Here is a 25,369-nt window from a genome sequence, read left to right on the forward strand (position 1 = left end):
AAGGAAAAAAGATAAATGTTTGCAGGTATGCTATGTGAATAGGAACACATAACAAACATATAGTGGGATTTTGCAAAATGGGCTGCAAAAGTGGAAATACACTTGAGGCCTGTTCATCTGAGAGCAAGGATCAAATCTACAAAAGACTAGATAACAGCCTTATGCTTGCATTCTGTATTGCCTATAGAAACCCATTAAATCCTCTTAGTAATTTTCCTACCTCATGCTCAACTCATGAAATAGGAATTTGAATGAAGTTGGATCCTCTTTCACATATAAACACGTGGTCAAGTGTAAATAAACCACATAATACTATAATCCCTTATGAAAGTAATTAGGTACATTGTAAGTAATAGAGCACATAATGTCTATTTTAGTGGTTCAGCCACATGAAATCTCCATTAAAAAAGCATTTTACTAAATAGCGAACAATTCAGAGACAACAAACATCTGACTACGACAATGCAATACAACCATCCTCATATTTAGGTGTTTCTTTTTTATTGTATGCATTTTTTTATTACAATCTTTCATTCTAATTATACACTTTAGAAAGGAGCACACGAGGCAATTCTAAATGTATTCCTATGCTCTGATATTATTTGTCATCAGTAGATCAGTTACATCATACCTGGAGCACATAGCACTGTCCATGTCCACCCCTACCCCTGCAAAACCCAATCAGACAACTTGCTGAAATCTGACTCCTCATGTTCTTCTAGTGTGGACTATTAGAACATATCATTCTATCCTAAGGAGGAATGAGTGGCAGACCTGAGTCAAGGGTTCGAGGGTAAGTGCTTTCCACTGTGTTAGCTTTTACAAGTAGTGTATCAATTCTGCATCTGCAAGACACAGATGGCATGTCATTAGCTAAAAGTCATTGAAGTTTCTGGCTACATTTAAATATTAAAACAAGGGCAGACATTCTATGTATTCCTATTATAAATAGATTGTATAGTTACTATCTAAAACATGTAGAATAATTTAAACAATAATCATAAAGTCATTTGAGCTTAGAAAGAAAAGATGTGCAGAAACAAAAGTGAATAAAATGTACCATAACAGACGGTCAGATTTCTATTTACCATAATCAAATCTGTTGAGACAAGTGTTCTGATTGGTTGCTGAGACCTCTTGCACTTTCTACATTCTATTGTTATATATACTTCCTTATTAAATGCGTTCATTTTGCTTTTACGAACATAGAGCAAAGGACAACTGTCCATAGCACAAATCCTGTAATGGGAAAACAGAGACTGCCATTGCTAAGGTTCTTCTGAAAATGCTCGTTGCCTGGCTCTTTCTGGCTTTGTTACTGGGCCAAAATAAGCAGATCAGGAAAGTCAGAGAGAAGTCAGAGCTCTTCATCTCAGAAAGTATTGGATCATTAAAATAGCCAATGAACTGGCATTTTCAGATGAAGGAGGCAGCAATGGCAGTCTCCATACTTCCATGATTACATAGAGGTTGAAGCTTCCATTTTTTTTTTTTTTTTTTGTGAAAGCTTAATTAAACAAGCTGAAGTTAGAAGCTGATTGGCTACCATGCACAGTTGCACCAGATTTTACACTCTCCAGTTTTGGTACATCAACCCCATAGTTACATAGAGGGAAATTTACTAAAGCTGGTGCATACATAATCTGGTACAGCCATGCATAGTAACTAATCAGCTTCCAGGTTTTATTGTCAAAGCTTAATTGAACAAGCTGAAGTTAGAAGCTGATTGGTTACTATGCACAGCTTCACCAGATTCTGTGTGTACCAGTTTTAGTAAATCTCTCCCATAGTTTATAAGGTTGAAAAACGTCTATCCAGTTAAACCTACGTATGTGTGATATTTACACTGTAACAATTTACATAAAATGAGGCCTATATAATCTGCTACACAGCACTTTTTTTTTTTAAGTTCCAAAAGCAGATCATTGTTTGGTTCCCAGAAATTACTGCATGGCACTTGAAACTCTATTAAATTAGCTTCTTCTCAAACATATACTGTATAATTGCATTTCCTGTGATATTATCAATGTATGATGAACAGTACCAAAAAGAGTCATAGGTTTTATTATGTTTGTTCTGTTGAATAAATCATATTATTCCAATCTATAGTTTATAGTACTGAACTAAATAATTCTGCAGTATGTCAATTCACAGTACCCTATAACACAGTCATAATAACATAAATATGTAATGTTTTGTAAGATGGCTGCAATAGATACATGATCTGATCTTCTGTCCTGACTACTGACCAAAGTATTATTATAGTTTTATGAATTTATGAATGTGTTTACTCTAGTCTAGGTAAACAGATTGGAAAACCTACCAAATTGTGGTTTTTAGACAATTTTCTGAGTATAATTTTAACAAATGTGTGAATTTACTGTATTTCGGCTGTCACTAAAATGAAATTCTGGGCCCCCTTTACAAGTTGTTGAAGTGAGCACGCTAACGTGTGTTGTATTACGGCAACCCATTCATTATGCATGGCAAGGGGCCAAAAAACAGACACAACCCTTTTTTGTAATGTGGTGTCACAGCATTGCTTGGCATGTGTGATATGGTGCACAGAAGTGTGGCTGCATTGCAGCCTACTCTAATAGTATGTCCAGTTTTCTTTCATTCTAGTCATTAGACTTTTCAGCAGCACTTTTTTTTCAACAGGCTGTGGAGAATGCATGGGCTATTGTATTGTTGTTGGACTTTGCACTTTCCATTTAAATAAATCAACATACACAGTATCCAATAATGTCATCCACAAAACAAAAATGTATGATCATCAATTGAAGGAGAAAATACTGGTACTATAATAGCCCTTAGAATAGGAAGTCACTTTTTGAACTGATGAAAATTTAAAGTGGTACTAAATACGAAACCGATGCAGTAATCCCTCACCTTTATTGCTATGTTCTACCCTAGCATAGAAATCCCCACCCCACCCTTTCTGACTTTGAAAGTAGCTCCCTTTCTTTTAGAAGTGCATTCTTCTATATGCCTAATGGAAATCCAGTGGTGAAAGGATGGGGGGGCAGTTACACTATATTGCTTCAGTCAAGTTTGGCAGGAAAACACATTTCAGTTAACACGACACACACAAAAAAACACGCTATTGCTTTCTGTTGTTGAGATAAAATACCAATCATATGAGTTCGCTAATTGGTGAGAAGATGCAGTATAGCACATACACCGCATAACATTACAAAGCAGGAAACAGCATTTGCACATTTAATGTGCAAATATGGCCATCCCTGTGAGCCATATAATTATGGATTCATAGAACAGTCTTTTAAAAGAATTATTACCATATATAGAAAAAAGGGCTTTTAAAACATTAAAAACATACCAAAATTGCCCCTTTTACATGTGTATTTAAAAAAAAAACACACTGAACAGACTATCCAGAGTAATTTCATCAACAAAATATGAACATTTCCATCTGAAAAAAAAACTTCTTAAACACATTTGCACTGTATTCACAAATGTTTTCACAGACAGAAATTCCTCTCCCATGAGCTGTTGTGGCAAAACCTTTCCTATACGAACTGGCCCCGTTTGCACTCACTATTGAACACGCAAATGCCAGAAAACATTGAAATAAACAGATAAATGGATGAAGAGTGTTCATGAAGCCTGATTGTTAACCTTTCATTGATGCAGCTAGACAAGTGTCAGGAGCCATGGTGAGCATGGGTACCCTTGAAAACATACAGTACAGTACCCTTGAGAAGGCAATACAAATTAGAACACAATTTGATAATGACAGAAAGATTTAAAGAGGGAAAAATATTTGCTTGCTTGACATGAGTTAAGCTAATGTTGAATAACCTACATTAGACTGTACAGCTCAGACTATGAAAAATAAAACACCCCAAGACAAGTGCATTAAACAAGAATCACAAGTTTACAAGTACAATGTAAATTCAAATATAATAGTAAACTTGTGTTGGAAAACTAGCAATGATCCAGCTTTGTAGTCACTGAAACTCTTCCTAAACTTCCATAAAGTCTCCATCTCACTTACCAACCATTAAATATCACATGCTTTGATCAGATGAAACTGTTCTGTTTAAATTTCACCCCTAAAGTGTATTAATAAATCAGCACATGTCCCGTTAACACATGCAAAATTGCAAGTACAAACTTTTCGCCCAATTAAGTTGCGCATGCAAAAAATATATGTAGCAAGAACATTTCAGTGAATCACGTTATTTGGAAAAATAGTTTTCACTTTAAAACAAGCCAATAATTAAATTAAAAACCTTAGTGAAGCAGGCAATATGCATTCTCTTTAAAGATTATCTATAGTCATCTCAAAAAAGCTATATATCAGAAGCCCAGTTATACAATGACATCTAATAATTACCAGTGAAATGCAAGACCTTATATTTTAATAACTTGCAGTTTTCCTTACTGGCAAGGCATTCATTGCAAAATGGGAATGTCTGTGGCCACTGGAGATGCCCCTGTGGGGTAGAATAATGCAGTCAGTGGCACACACCCATTTTCCATCCATAGCAACATTACTTTCACACACCATTTAGTGGATGATTCTGACTGGGTGGAACATGGCTAGAATGTTTTCCTTCCCCAACCAATGTCTATATTAACACTCTGCAGCCAGACAGCTTGGCAGGAGCCAGTTCATGAACAGACAGCCAGGCCATTAACAGGTAAAGAATTAACATTGAGATAACATTTTAAAAAAAATGCAAGAACAACTATGAAATGGAAGTTTCTAGATATTACAGTTCAGCATTTAGTCATATTTCAAAGAGATTGTTTGTCTCATATTACCCCCCTGTAAATGAGTCAAGTTAGCAAGCACTTATATTACATATAGGAACTTTTACATATTATCACTAGTAATATGTTAGGGTGCTCAATTGATAAGGTTTGACATGCAATGTTTTTATAGGTATAATCATCATCATCAATGAAACTGGTTTTGTTTTCTCATATTATACTTCATTATATTTTACAGTTTCTGAGCAGAAATTGGTGCAACGTTTTGTTTTATTTTGTTTTTGTTTTTAACCAAATCACATATCTATTATTTATCTGAACCCTTTTGCTTTACCTATTAAAATTGATTGACACTTAAATATATATAATCCTAAATCTGCATGGAATATAGGTCTTAAAGCATATCTGTCTCATCGTGTTATAAATCAACATGACAGTGAAGATGCATAGCAGGGACAAACTGTTGCTAAATCACAGTGTTAGTGGTCCTGACTGCCTATAGTAGAAGTACTGCTACAGGGTGGCATGGCTGTGCAAAATCATGTATATATATATATATAAATACATGATTTGCATTTCCAGGTAGGGGGCTCGTGCATGCGGTGCACTACCAGCACCACCATTGGCAGCTACAAATGACAATCACCGGGTCCCGGCCAGAGATTCCCCGCCAACGCCCATTGATCACCGAGTAAAACTGACAGGTGAGAGACCTGTGCATAAACAGCACAGGTCTCTCTCCTGCACGCAAGGACATGCTGCTGTGTATTTCTCTGCACAGCAGAGAAATACACAGCAGCATGTTTCCTTATTAAAACACACACACAGCACATTATGTAAAACTGCACACAGCAAACCCTTTGATCACCCCAGATGTTAACCCCTTTCTGCCTAGTGTCAATAGCACTGATCACTGTATTAGTGTCATTGGGATGTCAGTGGCAGTTAGTCATTTCCCGCCCAGTGTCAGAATGCCAGTACTGCAGTCCCGCTATAAGTCGCTGATTGCCACAATTACTAGTATAACAAAAATAAAAATGCCTGTATTTATACCGTCATTTGTAGATGCTACAACTTTCATGGAAACCAATTAATTTACATGTATTAGGATTTTGTTTTATCAAAAACATGTAGTAGAATACATTTTGGCCTAAATTTATGAAGAAATTTGATTTTAAAAATTTTATTACTGGATATGTTTTATAGCAAAAAGTCAAAAATATTGGGGTTTTTTTTCAAAATTGTCGGTCTTTTTTTGTTTATAGCGCAAAAAATAAAAAATGTAGAGGCAATCAAATACCACCAAAAAAAGGTCTATTTGTGAGAAAAAAGGACATGAATTTAATTTATGTAGAGCATTGCATGACCGCGCAATTGTCAGTTAGAGTAACACAGCTCTGTATCGCAAAAAATGGTCTGGTCAGGAAGGTGGGTAAATCCTCTGGAGGGTAAGTGGTTAAGAAAGAGAGATTATACATATAAAAAGCCTTTAGGTAAGGTGTGTCAATAAAAATTACAATAACTGTAAACTAAACCAAAGTGCTGCATCATACGAAATGTTTCTGTGTATGTATCTGAAGTTGTGTATGTATCTGAAGTCTACCTGATTTTCTTCTTTCTTACTTTGAAGTGTTACTAAATCCAGAATTTTTTTAAATTAAAATAGCAAACACGTTATACTCACCTGCTCTATGTAGTGGTATTGCATAGAGTGGTCCCGATCCTCCTCTTCTCAGTTCCCCCATTGACGATCCTGGCTCCTCATCTTCTTTGTGTGTCCCCATAGCAAGCAGTTTGCTATGGGGACACGCGCTGTGTGCTCACGCCCGTCCTGTGTGTTTACAGAGCTGTACTCCATAGACACACACAGCGGGACTTAGCCTTGCTCTCAATTCCTCTTCACTACATTTGATTGACAGCAGCAAGAGCCAATGGCTCCTGCTGCTGTTTGAGTCCCTGTATGAGGAGGGAGTGAGGGGAAAAGAGATGTAGCTGTGCACAGCACTGATCTATTCTCCCCTTGCTTTCACTTCACACAGGGAAGGGGGAACACAGGGGTACTAAAAATGTTTTTTATCTTAAAGCTAGTGAGCCAATGAGAAGAGAGGGGGGGTGGGGCCGAGCCGCGGCTCCGTGTGTGAATGGACACACGGAGTAGCGGGTGCCCCCATAGCAAGCTGCTTGTTATTTTTTTCTTTAAAACAACAAACCTTTAGAATCACTTTAAGACAAGCAATGCATTAAGGTAAAAAATGTTTTTAGTTTTAGTATCACTTTAAATCTATGAAAACACAGCAGTGGACATTATTTGATGTTTAGTTACTTTGTTTTGTTTTGTTATTTTTGCTACAGCTGCAGTCAGATAACTTATCTATAATGAAGTGCATCAAATGTCCTGTGGGCTGATGGTTTCTGTAACAAGTTCTGTGAACAGGGCACAGGCGGATGAATGACAGGATTCTCTCCCCATTCACACAACGTTACATCCTGTGGAAAAAATGCGTTTTTGCATTGAAGTCAGTGGAAGGCTTTTTTGTATTGAAGTCAATGGAAGCCAATTTTGCATAGAAGTCAATAGAAATGCAGAAGCCAGAATCGCACCTCTGGTGAATTCTCACTCAAACCACTATGCTATTCACACAGAAATGCATGCATACATTGGATTGTAATTTCAGCATGCATATGTGTGAACCAGGGCTGAAAGTGATTTTTAACTGCGTCAATCACACATACCAACCAAATTAAAATATTTATTCTCTACTTGCCATTTTCCTTTTTGGGTTTGAATCTAATCGGTTGCTGCTCTGAAACAACACGTATAGTTTCGATAAAGTATACTTTCATATTCAATGCTGTCACATTATCCCTGTGCCAAACTCCAACAGGAAGGGGGGAACGGGATTACTAAAACTGGAGCACAAAGAATATGGTAGAACTGTGCATAGCAACCAATCAGCTTCTAATTTCAGCTTGTTCAGTTAAGCTTTGATAATAAAGCCTGGAAGCTGATGATTCACCTACATTCTGCTGGTTATGAAAGTGCCCTTACTTGTCACGACTATACTATTATCAGACAATGGGATAGCAGCTTCCAGATCTTAACTAGAAAATCATGGCTCTAGTAGGAAAATAAATACTGGTAAAAGCTGAACTTCGGGCAAACAGCTAAACACACAAGTGGAATACTTATATGTAAGCTGTTTTACCTGCCAAAGGATTCTGTCCATCCAGTCCTAAGATTTATACACCTCTGTCCAACAACTCAGTCCTGTCTAATAAGGGAGTGACCCTGACCTTTCCCTGCTGCAGTTTCACTTTTATTTACAGGTCCCTTACTGTTCTGTCTCTCCAATCTAAGCACTGAAAGTGTGATCTCTTTAACTTACAGTTGTGATGAGATAGAAATAACTCCAAACTTAGTTGAATATCACAGGCAGTGACTCAATCCAGAAGACATCTTGTAGATCTTGTGAAGTTTGGTTTCCTCCCACACTCCAAAGACATGCTGGTAGGTTAATTGGCTCCTGCCTAAATTGACCCCTAGTATGTGTATATATGAATGTGAGTTAGGGACCTTAGACTGTACGCCCCTTGAGGGTTAGGGACTGGTGTGAATGTACAATATATATGTAAAGCGCTGTGTAAATTGACGGCGCTATATAAGTACCTGAAATAAATAAACAGAGAATCTTACAACAATGAACATTGGATAGGTCAAAAGATCATAATGTGATCTGCTTCATGACATGAGGCTAGAGTCTGCAATGCCTTACTGGGAGAAAGGGTGGGCTATCTATACAGCATTAATTAAACTAAAGGAAAGGGAGGAGCCAAAATACAGAGAACACTTAAAGGCATATGACAGTCATGTGAAACATGACACTTACTCTGAGAGTGAAAGAAGAAGTAGTACACTGATGAGCTCATCTCTCAGACACTTTTTTCTCTCCTCCTATCAGCATGCTCTTTGCACTGCAGCACAACTGAATAGGTTCTTGTGCCACTTCTCCCTCCGCTCTCTGAGCTCAGCTGTACAGACTGTACAATAGATTGCCAAAGGTGATACCAAGTCTGATCCAGGTACTTACACTGCTTGCATTAAAACATGGTGTGTTAATGGCTACAGAGCTACATTCATTTGGGTCTTTTATATTTGCCTAGAGTTCAGCTTTAAAACAACAATCACTCACCATACTTTATCTATAGAGTTGTCACCCTAAGACCAAACTACAGGAAACTATCTGTAGCACCCATTACAGATTTAAATTTGACCAATTTCAGGTAGGAGGCCGAGCAGTATGCAGATGGGCCCATAAATATGAGAGAGCCTAGCCAGCAGAGGTGTCTGGTGATTGGATGGAAGATGGAGTGTTGAGGATCGTGAGGCCTGGGAGGGGACCCTGGGGAAGGGGGTCTCCAACTCCAGGCTGGAGCTGAGGAGGAAGGAATGAAGGAGAAGAAGTGAGACAGAAGGAACTGCACCACAAGCCCTATCCAGAGGGTACCCTGCTCAGCATGGAAGAGTAGCACAGCTAACAGACCTGAACAAGCATTCTTATGTCAATCTGCAGGACACAAGGGACAGAGTGAGTACCTCTACACCCTCAGGGCAAAAAAGGGAGAAGGCTGCCAGATGCAATATCCAGCATGATATAGTGAACTCGGTGTAGAGCTATTCACCCTGAGGTCATCACAGAGGACAAGGGGGCACTCTTTACATCTGGAGGAAAAGAAATTTAATCTCCAAACATGGAAAGGTGTCTTTACAGTGAGAGCTGTGCAAATGTGGAATAGACTCCTTCAAGAGTTGGTTCTGGCCAGCTCAGTGGATTGCTTCAAAAAAGGCCTGGATTCTTTACTAGATACACAGAATATAACTGGATACTAACATTTATAGGTAAAGTTGATCCAGGGAATATCCGATTGCCTCTCGAGGGATCAGATCAGCAAATTTGATCATGCTTTGCTGGGATTTTTGCCTTCCTCTGGATCAACTGTGGGTATAAGATTATAACTTTTTTTTTAATTGTTGAACTGGATGAACTTTTGTTTTTTTTCAGCCAGACTAACTATGTAACTATGTAACTATAAATTCACGGGAACAGTGTCACAGCTAACCTAATCCCTTGTTCTGTGACACTTGTAAAGCAGCCAGGTGGATTCCTTCGCCAGCTATTGGGACTTTGTGAGAGTTCACCCAAGGGGACCTAGCGTTCCTTAAGTCATATTGCTCCTGAAGTCACTTTGTTATTGATCCTTAAAAGGCACTTTGTCTGGAGTAACGTCCAGGATTCATATTTTTTTATATAGTCGCAGTAAGTTTGTCCTCAATCTTTTCTTCTAGTCAAGTTGGTAATCCCACAACCCTAAAACTCTATCTACTCTAAATTGTTTTCCCCTAAAAAAAAAAAAAAAAAAAACAAACCAGTGGACTGGATTCTTGACTTTGCGTGCTTGTTAAAAATTTGTGTTGCCTGGTCGTGTGAGAAATAGGGGGACCCAATACTCAGCGCCTCCTTAGGAGGTAGCACTACGATCTCTCTTCTCCATAACATAGGATGAGGTGTTCTGTTGTCCATAGAGAGTTGAGAACAATGTTATCTGATACAGAGGTAGTGCCCAAGACGATTTTCTGGCAGAATCAACAGATTTTTTTAATTTAATAAACAAAACACCAACCAGATCAAAATGCCAAAGGGGATCAAATAAGAGAGGTTTATTGTTAGAGTTTACACACTTAAATCAGAAATTAACTTATTTGCTGAAGAAGTGAAGAATGTTCTCTTAGCAAAGCAATCACATGTCCATCGTTTTTATAAAAGATATCATTTTGCCTAAAAATAAGACTTACTACCATTAATAGGTAATTGATTATAAGGCTGATAATTTTCCATAAGGAAAGTGGCAACCTAAACATGACTGAATTATTAAAGCAAAAGAACAAAAACAAATATACAGTATACATATTGCAGTTAACTGATGCTTAGATGATTAGTTTTCTTTTTCAACGTTTCTTCTTTTGGTTGCATGGGGTGATTTGGACAGTAATATACTTCCTGTACTAGAGTAACAACTATTAGGCCTTATGCACACAGGGCATCTATTTACCCCCTCTGAATGTCAGAACTCTTAGCAGGAGAAAAGCTGCTTAAAAAATGCCACAAAAGATTCGTATTACGTGTTTAGACACATCAAGCATTGGAGCGTGAGTGGATTCCATTTTGACCAGAATATTAATTTATTGTGGCTATTGGAATACATTAAGGTTTAAACGTTAGCTATGTCCAGCGTTTGGGCATGTTTTCCAGTGTTTGCACGTGTTTAGGCACATTCCTGATCGTCGGCTCTTCTTTATGTGCTTTTGGTGTTTTTGTTTTGGGGGTTTTTTTAGCACTCCGCTTCTATGTGTGCATAGACACACAAGTTTACATAGTGGTGCTTTTACAGACTGAAAAAAACACCAAAAACCTGTAAAAGTGGTGGTTTTTAAGGCCACTGTGCATGAGACCTGACTTACTGTACTACATTGATAAAGATGCAGCATTGTGTCCTTCGACAGTGTGAGAAAGCCTCACGCAAGGTATCCAGAGAGGAAGCAAACACACACAAAGGGGTTGATTTAATAAAACCAGAGACTGCAAAATCTGGTGCCGCTGTGCATGGTAGCTACTTACTTTCTAACGCCAGATTATTCATTTAACCACTTGCCCTCCAGAGGATTTACCCCCTCTTCCTGATCAGACCATTTTTTGTGATATGGCACTGTGTTACTTTAACTAACAATTGCGTGGTCATGCAATGCAACGCAGTACATAAATTAAATTTATGTCCTTTTTTTCTCACAGATGGAGTTTTTTTGGTGGTATTTGATCATCTCTGCATTTTTATTTTTTGTGCTAAAAACAAAAAAAGACCATCAATTTTGAAAAAAAAAATTTTTTTTTTTCACTTTTTGCTATAAAAGGTTTCCAGTAAAAAATAAATAAAATAAAATTTCTTCATAAATTTAAGCCAAAATTTATTCTGGTACATGTCTTTGCTAAAAAGAAATTCCAATACGTGTAAATTAATTGGTTTACGTGAAAGTTATAGCGTCTATAATTGGGGGTATACGGTATATGCTGTAATTTTTAGTTATTTTTTTAATACTAGTAATGGTGGCGATCAGCAACTTATAGTGGGACTGAGGGACTGTGGCAGGCATTCTGACACTGGTTGGGAACTGACTAATGGCCACTGACATCTCCAGTGACACTAATACAGTGATCAGTGCTAATAAAAAGCACTGACAGTGTACTAATGACACTGGGCAGGAAGGGGTTAGCATCTGGGACAATCAAAGGGTTAACTGTGTGTTGTGTTGGGCTTACACTGTGTACTGTTTTACTAGGGAGACATGCTGCTTTGCTGAGAGAGAGAGAGAAAGCAGCATGTCTATGCTGACAGGAGAGAGATCTGTGTTGTTTATACACAGATCTCTCCACTCTCAGCTTTAGTGGCGATCACCGAGCGCCGGCCAAGAATCGCCAGCTAGGACCCGGTGATTGACATGTACTGCAACCAATGGCATTGCAGGTAGGGCAGTGTGCGCCTTCTACCTGGAACTGCTTAATCACGTACATTTATGTGGTTTTGTGCTGAGCGGCTGCCCTGTAGCAGCTTTGACAAAAAACCTAGAAGCTGATTGGCCTCTTTGCAGAGCTGCACCAGATTTTGCACTCTCGAGTTTTAGTAAATAAACTCCAAAGTCTTTAGTGCACTGAAATAACTTGTAATAATCTGTACAGGTTGCTAGTACCAAACCTAAACAGTTCTGTGGGCATTGGTATATGGCAATCCAGAATTTGTGATGTCACTTTGTTATCTGCCTTTTAGTTTGTATTACCAGAGGTCAACTTCTGATGGATGGGAGGTGGTATATGTTGTTCCAGGGTGGTACTGTTTCCACCAAATGAGGAGGCCTCTCTCTCCTATTCCAGACACCGGGCAGTACCTCACACTGAACAGGTTCTCCCTAAGCTGTCCATACTCATCAGGAGCCTTTCCCTGCACTGTTCTCTTTCCCTAACCAGCTGGTACCTGTTCCTGACCATGCCCAAACGATGCCATTCACCCTATTTATAAGCTCCCTCATCAAGATGACTGCCTGAGATCTCAAGGCATTTCACCAACCAACTAGACAACAGACTTCCCTAAGAAGACTGATGGATTCATTAAGGGGACACCTTTCTTAACAAACTCCTCTCCACCTGCAGCATAGTGCCACCTACAGATGGGAGGAATGCCCGCACCTGCCTACAACAGGGCTACAGAAGCCTCTTCTTATTCTCCATAACTCAAACAGAAGGAGTTTTGTGGTCTTCAGAGATAACTGGGACCAATGTAACTAATAATACTGCAGCATAAAGAAAGAGCACAGGAGGTTAACAGCTCACACAATTTCTGGCAAGATCAACAGGTATTTTTGCACTTAGTGAACAGATAAAACAAAATGCTTGCAATGGCAGATTTAACAGAACAATAGGGTGCAAATAGGAGGAGTTCATCATTAGGATAGCATCTGCTTTAAAGTAGAATTCCATTTTAAAGTTTCATTAAACATTATTCTTTTTGCATGGATATCCACTACTTAGAGGCTCTGTAATCTATTTTTCATGAAAATGTTTCATTTGTGTGTTTTTCCCCCTCTTTGTAATGTCCTCCATGAGCTCACTAACCTCTCCTTTTCCCCCTCTGGAATAAACAGTGTACATTAGTGATGGTCGTGAGCACTGCTCTATGCACACTACAAATCCCATAGTCCATACTTCATCACGGAAGAGAGCAATAGAGCATGGTTTCATTCCTACATACAGTGGTACCATGAAGAACCAACGTTGCCACCCTCTAACAGAAAATCAGATCATAGCAGTAAAATAGATAAGAATTTGGAGATTTGGAGGAGGCTGAAAGGAATAAAGGGTGTTTTTCTTAGTTAGGAATACATACATATCAAATTTTTTTAGGCCCAGTGCACAATTATTGTGATTAGAAATCGTCATGCTGAATGGCATCTCAAATGCATTGCGATTTTGCCACAATTGTCATGCAAAAAAAGTGCAAGAATCGCAGCAAAATGTCTGTGTAAAATCATGCATGGCTCTTGGCTAAAATTTGGTCCCTGAGCTTCTTTACCACAACAAACACACATAGGGCAGCCCATTCAATGGAATGGGTGGCCCTATATGCGACACATGAAATCGCTTTAAAATTGCCCATAGAGTACAAATTGGAACACTACGTGAAGTGTGAACTGGGCCATGGTGTCACTTTAATTCCTCTTTAGTTTGTTTGGGCCAAACAAGCCCAAATAAACAATTTTCATGATAGAACTTTGCGGCCGCTGTGTCTTTTAGTAGGTGCATGGGTGACTTCCCACCTGGTCCTGAAATTAGACAGGTTGAGTGCTTCTTTGCCATTCAAGAGGAATTTCAGTTTGTTTGTTTCACAAAGTCAGCAACTGCAAGTACTGTAGCTGGTTTTTAAAAATCATGTACTTACCAGTGCCTGGAGTAGAGCCCTGTCTTCCTGCATCCAATTCTTCCTAACATAGTGGGTTATTGGCACTGCCATCTTGGATATGGGAGCCAGTATGGTGCTCTGTGAATGGTCCTGCAGTCTCATGGGACATCTGACATGTCTTGAGAGGCTGCTGGAGGGGTCAGGGCAATGGATGTCTTCCTCGCCTACCAATAAAAATCAGTACTTGCGCTCCTCCCTAAAAAATCCTGTAATCCAGTTGTGAGATGGGAAACAGCTCTCATTGTTTGAACACTGTTTGTGTGGAAGAAAATTAATGTTTTGACTGACATTCTGCGGTTTAGCCACAAGATGTCACTGTTTTTCTAACAGCCTCAGACTGCATAGATATTTGTATATTCATGAAGAGGTGGGGTTTTGCACACAGAGTTGGAGAGAACAGGAAGGAGAGAGAGAAGCCATGTTTTGGAGCATGGTGAATAAGGGGCCGCGTGAGCTGAGAATCTGATGACATCCAGGTGTGAAAGGGTCCCTCAGTAACCAGAGATTGCTGCCAGGAATGCTGATGAGATTGCTGCCAGGAAGCTGATGAGATTGCTGCCAGGAATGCTGATGAAATTGCTGCCAGGAAGGCTGATGAGAGCAGAGGAACTAAGCAACATATACGGCAAGACCGCATGCTTGTTGGAGAGACATTTGTCCTGTTCAGAGTCACCAGCAGATGAAAAAAGCAGACCCGGGTCGGTAAGATCGTGCACGCACTTCATTTCAGTGTTGGCGCCTTGAGACTGAGTCCAGGCCTATATTTAGTTACTTAGGGTCTCTTTTTGTGTCAGGCCACAAGTGTTGTTACTGATTATTGGAAGGACTCCACAACTTAAAGTGACATTTCACATTGGAGAGCTGATAAAATCCTACAAACTCAAGCCAGACTGGCGTTTTGCTCAGAAGGAATACTCAGGCACGTGCTACAGGACCAGTTATGGGAGGGGGAATACTATAGATTTGTGTAAGATTGTAAGCTGTTGTGCTGCACCGCAGGCTAGCCCATACCATACACCCATACACTGATTCCTGCTCTTTAGGGTAATAACAGGTAAGGTGTGGCAGCTTATTTGTGCCCCCCAGTAGGTAAATTACTACACCTTCTACCTTCATCCATCAGAAGGCGCCGTGCTGTGCAGCACAAGGGTCTCAGCCTTTGGGCTGGGTGTATGTAAATTTATTGTATGTTTCCAGCATTTGTGGTTGTGCTTATTTGCCACATCTAAGTAAAATTCTGTTGTGGCAAAAGCTGGTGTTGGGGTTGCTTTTCTCTTTCGTGACTTCACTGTATCCTGGGGAGCCCACCCCGGTACACGGCTTACACAGTAACTGGCTGGGGAGGAAGGCTGTGTGCTGGAGGTCCCTCCCCTGTCACCGTTTTTACTCTGTGCTGGAGGTCCCTCCCCTGTCACCTTTTGTTAGGAAAACTTGACTCAGATAGCAGAGGAAACGAGGCAGCAGAAAGAAATGACACTGAGTTCTCTTCATTGAGACAAGTACACAATATAGCAGGATATGCTTTGTTCATATTTCAGGTCTGAGATTTACAACCACTTTAAACTGAAATTCATCATGGAATAAGGTGGCTCCTTAAAGTGTTACTAAACCCACAACAGTAAAATCAGTCTGTATGTGCAGTAAAGCATGCTTGTTATACTCACTGTGGAACCTAAGGGGTTAATCCTCTGCATTGTGTAAAAATGCTGCTTGATCCTGACTTCTCTGATCCTCCCCTTCTTCTAGTGTCCCCCTGTTATCTCCTGATAAGACATATTGTCTGAAGAATGCACATGCTCAGTTTGGTGTGTAGTGCTAGAGAGGTTTTTTTTTTTCTTGGGAGAGTGCATGTGATCAGCACAGGGCCAGTAAGCACTGCCCAGACAGAGGTCAGGGGTTCTGCATCCTCCTAGAGAAAACTCCTTCTACAAGCTTTAACCAGTGCTCTGCTGAACACTGATGGAAGTCACAAGACTGCTCTAACTGCTGATAAGAAAAGGTATTTAGCCGTTTATATTTACTAAAATAATTGCATTTCCATGTTCTGTGTACTGTAGGAGACCAGATATAGTGAGTGCAGGGTCCTAGGTTTAGTAACCCTCTAAGGCTATTATTGCTATACCAGTGGATTGCTTTGCAGAGGCAATTGACAGGTGGTGAGGAGGTGATAGGTTACCTCTTCCCCATATGTTTTAACCCCGTATATGTCACACCAACACGATGCAACCATTCTGGTTGCAGGGCAGTTGTGGCGCAGCTCTATTCACTTGAATAGGCTGTGTTTGGTGACAGTACCAACCAGGGGCGGACTGACAACTCATGGGGCTACCGACCTGTCCAGCTGCCTTTGCACCTTAAGGGGGGAAAGTTGAGGGTTGTAAAAATGCTCCTCAGTTGCCTAGTTATACTGCCCCCAACCACAAGTCTAAATGTGCCTTAATGTACTCTTAAAGTATATCTTACCCAGGGGCGGACTGACAACTCATGGGGCCCCCAGGCAATAGGGGATCATGGGGCCCCTGTGTCCTTGCCCACACTCAAAAAAGCCTATAAAAAAGGTACCAGGGGCATCACATGGGGCCCCCTACTAACCCCGGGCCCTCAGGCAGTGCCCGAGTGCTCGAATGGTCAGTCCGCCCCTGATCTTACCCCAACATTACATAATCCTGATACTGTATATATCTGCTGTATTATGTACTTGTGCTAAAACGTATCCCGTTCTCTTTGTTTTTCTTCCTCTGTATGAAATACTTGGTGTTCCTGCCAGTCTCCCTGCTTTCCTACTTTACACTGGCCTTGCTAGGCATAAAAAGCACATCCATCCCAATGTGGTCAGTTTTCTGGCTGTGCTGGGAAAATAGCCTGCCTGTCCTTCAATGATGAGACGTGTGCTGATATATGCTCCCCTGCTCAGCAGTTCTTCACTGGGAACATCAGCTCTGCCTCCTGCTGATACCCCCCCCCCCTTGCCCACTGTCTCCACCCCCACCTTTCTAAGCCCCTTTTAAACTGAATGGGTTGTTTTACAATGTGAGGGTTCATACATTGAAGGATACTTTTACATTTTGAAACATGTTACACCTATATTTAGGGTATATTTTAACATGTTCCAGCTTATGTTACCCTCACCCTGCCTCATAACAGCAGGCAGGGGTTCCTCTCTCTCTAGCCCCTGCTATATTGAACATTGGTGTGGCTGTGTGGGGTTCCCCCCTCACAAATCAGATCTGTGAATAAGGAAACTACAAGTCCCATCTTCCACCACGTCAGACAGATTTGTACTTTCATTGGCGCCCCTAGGGGGGTGCGGGTGACACCATCAGGGGCAGACTGACCATTTGGAAACTCGGGCACTGCCCGAGGGCCCGGGGTCATTAGGGGGCCCCATGAGATGCCCTTGGTACCTTTTTCATAGGCTTTTTTGAGTTTGGGCAAGGACACAGGGGCCCCATGATCCCCTATTGCCCGGGGGCCCCATGAGTTGTCAGTCCGCCCCTGGACACCATCACAAGGGGTGCAGGAGCAGGATGCCAGCAGAGCTTCTGGGCTCTGTGAAGGTTCTGGCCAGTTATTGGGGTGATCCCGGATTCCCGTCACAGTCACAGCTGCCCCCAGTGTAGCGGTAAAATGAGTTTCCTGTGAAGATTTGTATCCCCTGAAACAACTGCGCATGTGCCGGTTTCAGGCTGAAGAAGCCAATTTCAGACTTTAGCTCCTTCCTCTCTGGAGGGGTGACACCACTTGTCAACACACTGGGTGACACCAACTCTAGGGACACCTCTGACTTTCAATGAACTGCGAATGGGCTTAGTAACACCTTCCTACTGCGTTAACTAGTCCTAACAGAAAGGAAAGGTACAGGCAGAAAGTAGGAGGGCTTGTCTGAAGGAGCCTGACATTGCACCTGCAAACCATTGATCGTGGGTACAATACTTTGTATGTTCCTGAGAGAAAAAATAATAAATGCACATTTTTTTCTTGCAGAAATATATGTTTTTATAATTTGCCTCAAAGGACTTACCAATCAGCACAACTTTGTCATGATGAATTTCAGATGTTTTAGGAACAAATGGTATAACAATGTTTCTGCATAGATAGCGGCGACATTGACTTTGAACATTTTTTATGATAGAGATGCTAGCTATTATGCTATCTCCGAGTAAACATTGTTAATTATACTTGGCAGCAACCAATTCAGCTAAAAAGCTTTGGAAAAAAAACATAATAGTCAACTCTGACAAGGCCAGTCATATTGTTAATCTTTAAATCTGAAGAATACAAAAACATCTAACCCACTGAACTGTATACACTTACACAATATAACATCTAAATTCAAAAAAATGTATAGAACATTAAATAACGTGCAAAATCACATTTATTTATACTTATAAATATACACAGGCATTCCATTTCTTAACCTGTAACGTTAGCATCATAAATGGTTCAAAGATACAATGCTACAGATCATTTTTCAAATACTTCTGAAATATGGTTGCTGTTCTAAAAAGCAATTTTAATACTTAAGCCTAAAGCGCCCTCTATTGATAAATATATGAAATACCATTTATGTTGTAATTCTGAATTCAGTAGCTAGTATAGATTAAATTCATAAAATAAGTTATTTGAATATTGCATCTACATATACTTAAATGTGTTTGTAAATGAATTAAAATACAGTACTTTACTGGACTTGCTTTATTTCTGTTTAATTTTCCATTGATGTTCTGGTTTAGTGTTGTCATTTAGACTAGGTTCACAGTAGTGCAGCTGCAACATGATCTGATTTTCAGTGCAATTTTATAGTATGACCAGGGGCGGACTGACAACTCATGGGGCCCCCGGGCAATAGGGGATCATGGGGCCTCTGTGTCCTTGCCCAAACTCAAAAAAACCTATGAAAAAGGTAGCAGGGGCATCTCATGGGGCCCCCTACTGACCCTGGGCCCTCGGGCAGTGTCCGTGTTTCCAAATGGTCAGTCTGCCCCTAAGTATGACAGTGCTCATTTTTCATGCATTTTCATGCTACATGCATTTTTTGGAAGTGGGCAGGAGACTAAGGGGTTTTCATCTTAGGGGTGATGGTTGTTAACTCCATGGCGCCGAGTGTACGCAGATATGTGGCCTCCCGGTGGCTGGGCCTTGGCGAAGAGGGGCAGCATATTTGAGTACCCAACGTAAACAAAACATATGCTGAGAGTGCTCGCCCTGCGCTCTCCTTGCACATTTTCCAGTGCCTCACAGAAAGGTCCCGATCGCTGCTTGCGGTTGGGAGCTTTTCAATCATGTGACTGCCGTGACAGCCAATCACGGCAGTCACATATGACTCTAAACCCTTCCCCACCTCCCAGCATCACAGGAGAAAGGAGAAAGCCCCGTTGGCATCGTAATGACCATTGACCCATCTTTGCTGTCAGCCAGAGATTCAGCCAGGGTAAAATGAAAAAAAAACATCATTAACCTATTAGTAAATAGCAAAATACATCATAATACACAAAGCTACCACAAAGACAGACACAAACTCTGACAAAGTATGGAGTCAGGATGTTACATTTTATCACCTTTGCTGTATGAGTGAAGTACTCTCAGCTCATTGGACTTAAAGAGGAACTCCAGTTTCCTGTGTAAAAATAAAGTCATCAGCTACAAAAACTGTAGCTACTGACTTTTAATAAACAGCCACTTACCTGTCCCATTATCCAGCGGTGTACTCGCCTCAGCCAGATCATCTCCTGTCATCTGTCCCTGGCTCTGACATGTTAACCACTTCAGGTTTGGACACTTTCACCCCCTTCCAGTCCAGGCAAATTGTCAGCTTTCAGTGCTATCACACTTTGAATGACAATTGCGCGGTCATGCAACACTGTACCCATATGAACTTTTTAGCATTTTTTTGAGACAGATGAAACTTGATTTTGGTGGTATTTATTCACCACTGGGATTTTAATTTTTTTTCCTATATAAATGAAAAAATCCCAAAATTTTGAAAAAAAAGTGTTTTGCTTACAAAATTTTGCAAATAAATAATCTGTCTTCATAAAGCTTGACCAAAATATATTAACCACTTGCCCTCCTGAGGATTTACCCCCCTCTTTTTGCTACTCGGCGCTGCACTAATTCAACTGATAATTCCGCGGTCATGCAATGCTGCACCCAAACGAAATTTACGTCCTTTTTTCACACAAATAGAGCTTTCTTTCGGTGGTATTTGATCACCTGTGCGCTTTTTATTTTTCACACTATAAAAAAAAAAGTCTAAAAATTTTGAAGAAAAATGATATTTTTTACTTTCAGCTATAAAAAATATATAGTAAACTCAAAGTTAGTTATAAATTTAGGCCAAAATGTATTCTGCTACATGTTTCTGGTAAACAAAAATCCCAATAAGTGTATATTGCTTGCTTTGTGTGTATGTTATAGCGTCTACAAACTATGGTATAGATACTGCAATTTACGCCAATTTTTTTGCTATACAGCGCTGTACTAGTTTACCGGACAATTGCGCGGTCATGCAATATGGTACATAAATGTAATTTATGTCCTTTTTTTCACACAAATAGAGTTTTTGGTGGTATTTGATCACCTGTCCACTTTTTATTTTTGGCGCTATAACCAGGAAAAGTTTTGAAGAAAATTTTTTTTTAAAAAAAAACAATATTTTCTCATTTCGGTCATAAGAAATATCCAAAAAAACTAAAATTTCATCATAAATTTAGGCCAAAATGTATTCTGCTACATGAAACACAAATGATGCAGCGCTACTACCATAAAAATTCTTCACACATAAATGAATAAGTGAAACAGTGCAAAATTAGTGACACAAATAACATAAACACACAATATTAAATAGTGCCAAAGAACTCATAAATATTCACATGTGACAAGTGTCAATACGAGGTCCTAAAAGGACCAAATAACATAAATGGTGCCCCAAGTAATCCAATGGGATCCAATAGTGCTCCAAATCAAACAAATAAGTCACAACAGGACTCAATGTGCTAAAAAACCTCCCACCGGAACTAAAAATCAGTTCCCACCATATAACACAAAACACACGTGCATCCCAATAAACGCATAAACTAAGAACTGATCATGCAAACAAACATGAATAAATGAATAAATACATAAAGTCCCGTGAGGTGTAAAACACCTGACAATATACAAAAAACCATATATAAAGTCCACAGCAATTCTTGAAGAAGAAAAAAAAAAAAAGTGCTGATAAATGTGCATATCCAAAAATGGCTGAATTGCACGCTCACCTCCCTCTTGCGACCCGCACAGGGTCAAAAGGCCTTCAGGATCACTAACACATGGACCCTTAATAGTAGGTAATCCTCCACAGCTCTCCACACTGACCTCCCCTTATGCACAGATTCAAGCACAGGCTCACAGGGCAGCAGATCTCCTCTTCAGGCACATAAGGTGGCTGCAGACACTTGATCCCTCAGATCAGATGTACTTGCATGGGTGTCCAATGTAAATAAAGAAGGCGTCCGACCGGAAGTGCGTCACCACCAACGCGTATTGTCACGCTTAACATGTGACTTCATCAGGGCCCTGTCACATGTCGTAAATTGTCACTGTTGTAAATAGCCTTGTACCATGTGACCTCTGTGAACATTCACAGATTTCACAAGTAGTAAGCAATGGTGTCAGGAAGTGAATAGTTTACTACTATTCATGTGATCACTGATTGGCCAATCAGTGATCACATGAATCGGGAACTCACAAAGGGAGCGCACACCGGCAATGGATGCAGGGGGGCATTTATAAATGTTCACCCGCTTTGGCAGTGATCCCGTCTGGCCGTTTATCTACATGGACCAGATGGGAAATGGTTAACTGTGGGTGACAGCTTGCAGCTTCAGATACAGGTGCCAACTGCACATGTGAATGGTCCCATAGTCTTCTGGGCCATGTCATGTGTCCCAGAAGACTGCGGAGAGGGAGGGGGAAGGAGAACTTCAACTTCCAATCATCTAGGGGGTTGGAGTGGAAGTGGGAGTGGGTACCTGTCAAAATTAGGTACCTGCTCCCCCCCCCCCCCACGTTCCCCAAAAGTGTAATTTCTTAACCAGAAGTGGGGGAGGAGGCCGTAAAGCAGAATTTTGGGTGGAACTCCACTTTAAGCGATGTTGAACACTTTACATTTTGTGTAGGATGAGTTCTTTGGGTATTGGATGGTGAAGAACCCATCTGGCTGCTGGGACAATAGACTGAATGTAGTTACCAGGGATAGAGATAACTGAAGACTATGCCAGCTGTATTAATATGACTGGATTTATGTGAGCAGGGAACGCTGAGTTTGGTATGTTGCTGCCATGTTTGATACTGGCCATGGTGATGACCAAAGATCTGGAAATATGACTGGGATCTCTTCGCCCTCCCTCCTTACTGGCCTCATCTTCTGACTCTCCTGAACCAGAAGTGTCCCCTTCCCTAAGAGTCCCAGAGCATATGCAATATCCCAGACAGACTAAATGCTGCCATGCTGTGATGCAGGTTATATGCCTGGGGGACTGGAGCCAAAGGGAGCCAGAGCTGTTGGTAACTCTACCAGCCCAGGCTTTGAAGTTGCAAATCCCATGCTATCTTCAGCCAGGTAATGTTTGTGATAATCACATACATATAAATAAATGATGTAGCGCTTAAACAAAGACAAAGTATGATAAAGTGATCACCAAGTGAAATAACTAAATCCTCATTCCTAGCATAAGCCTTGGAATAGTGAAGCAATCCACATGTGCAGGAACAAATAAAAAGTCCTTTCTCCACACAAGCACTGCAAACAGTACACACGGGAAATAAAATCCTATAATGTTGCGCTCCCAAAACACTCCAATTTATATATGGAATCACTTTATCTATGAATGGATGAATCCCCCTGATGAAGCCACGTGACCAGTGGCGTAACGCGTAGGGGTGGGACTGTAACGTCACTCGGAGGGAGTCAGTTCATTTGCCGGACCACGGGTGCATGCCTCTGACAGTCAGCGGAGGACTCGGTTCATATTGTGATACGGATTTTGAATACAACACATGTGAGTGTTATACTTGGAGTCAATAAAGCCAATCTTTATAAAGGATAAAACACCATGTTGAGATCTTTTTCCTATGTGGAGAGCCGTATGGAGATGAGAGTATAGAGGAGTTGCATCCTCTGGAGAAGGGATCAATCCCAGAGCATATGTTAATAGCGGCGGATATCCATTGTTCCAAAGGAGGGAGTCCTAGTCAAGTAGGTTCCATAGGAGGAGAACCAAAAGCGCATATAGCCTAATTATAGGCAGAGAAGGAGGTGAGCGTACATCTGCACTAATGGGAGGATTCACAATCAGTCACGGATTCACATGCAATATGGATTGAAGATTAATTAACAGCACAAAGTCACTTTTATTATATGGGACACTGTTTTCACATATGCATTTATTAATTTATTTATGCACAATGATCATTTGAATAATTTTTTATAAGTGGAGTTATATTCATCACAGGTCTTATTTTAGTATAATCACAGAGGTTTCTTTTAATATCAATTCAGTATATTTTTTATGTCATTTGATTTATTATATATATTTTTTTTATTTTTTCTGCATATGGTTCTTAGGACATAGATAAAGTGATTCCATATATAAATTGGAGTGTTTTGGGAGCGCAACATTATAGGATTTTATTCACATTTTTTTCACATTGGTAGTTATGTGTTAGATGTTTGCGATCCGACTATATAGAGGACATATATTTTATGTTGTATATTAGGGAGACCTTTTTTTGTTTTCTGGCTCGCAAGACACTTTAAGTACACACGGGAAAGTCCAGTAATCCGTGTCACATTCCTCTTAAGCATGCAAAACAAAGGAATGTGTATGAACCCACACACCCTCGAATGTGATCCAGGAATGGCTAGAATGGCCTCTCACCTCCAACCTGCGACCCTGCAGGGCCACAGCGCTTTATATAAAATACCACCACCAGAACTAGGATGGGCTCCTCACGATGTAACTTGAAGATGTTTCTACAGGACACAGCTTCCACCTCTCTTTGATATCCTTGCAGGCCAATGAGCCAGATAAATCCCAGCTCAGATCCCCATAAGACAAAAAAAAATATCCTCCATAGTGCAGACCGTTTATTAAAACATATAAAAGCAATGAAAACACACTCACATGGGCAGAGTTTCATATAGCGTTTTTCCCCATATGCTGGGTGTAGGCATAGACCTCAAGGGTGTTCAAAGATGGCGCCACGCCGGAAGTGCGTCACCACGTAGAACCGTTGACGCGTTGCGTCACGTGACCTCGTGACTTCATCAGGACTAATGTGATTGGTCTATCACACTTCCTTAAATAGACCTGGATTAGCACCAATGGGAAACCCATTGGGCGGGATCACGGCAGCCATATTCCTGTAGCCCGTTATTAGCAACCGCAACACACAGGATACAGGACATTATATACCCGGGACTGGATAGAAATATATCAAAAATTGCTGAAACCAGTCAGTAAATGTCCCGGATTCTAAAAACCATATTCAAAGCCCCCCAGACGAGTCCTCATTAGATTGCCTACTGCCAGCCCAGTACCACCTGTAAAATAACACTTTATTTCATTAAAAACATAGACAGTATATATAGGACACCATATATAATATGTCCTGGTGACTATAGTCAATCCTTAGATCCAAAATAAGATCTATTGGATATATCGAAGAAAAATGTATATATATGGCCCCAAACAACAATTTAGAATGACATAACAATATAAAACCCGTAAAAAAAGTAAAAACACATAAAATGATAAAAATAATTGACCACCTATAGGCGTATGCACATCACCCCTCATATTTACAGATAATATGACGAAAAAAATTCTGAATTGATAATACACCAAATAATAATGGTACATACGAAAGGTCAAAAATAAATAGATAGTACAGATATAATATCAGCATTAAAACAATAGATAAATTCAATAGTCGCTGATAAAACAATTTAAATCAAATTCAATATTTAATCCTTTCGGTACCTGTGTATCCATAATAAAAATCCACTTCGACTCTGTCTGACTCA

General features: G+C 40.2%; 1 protein-coding gene across 1 annotated transcript in view; it reads left to right on the plus strand.

Annotated features, from left to right (window-relative positions):
- Window positions 1-684: 684 nt before the first annotated feature.
- LOC149431625 (aquaporin-4-like) overlaps window positions 685-25,369 on the plus strand; it is a 53,774-nt gene continuing 29,089 nt past the window's right edge. The window contains exon 1 of the mRNA XM_089665457.1: window positions 685-793. Coding sequence (XP_089521583.1) covers window positions 762-793 — 32 coding nt within the window. The 5' untranslated portion in view covers window positions 685-761. The remainder of the gene's footprint in view (window positions 794-25,369) is intronic.

Source organism: Staurois parvus, unplaced genomic scaffold, assembly GCF_062004578.1.
Source record: "Staurois parvus isolate SC_StPar_1 unplaced genomic scaffold, SC_StPar_1.0 ptg002197l, whole genome shotgun sequence".
NCBI classification, from domain to species: domain Eukaryota; kingdom Metazoa; phylum Chordata; class Amphibia; order Anura; family Ranidae; genus Staurois; species Staurois parvus.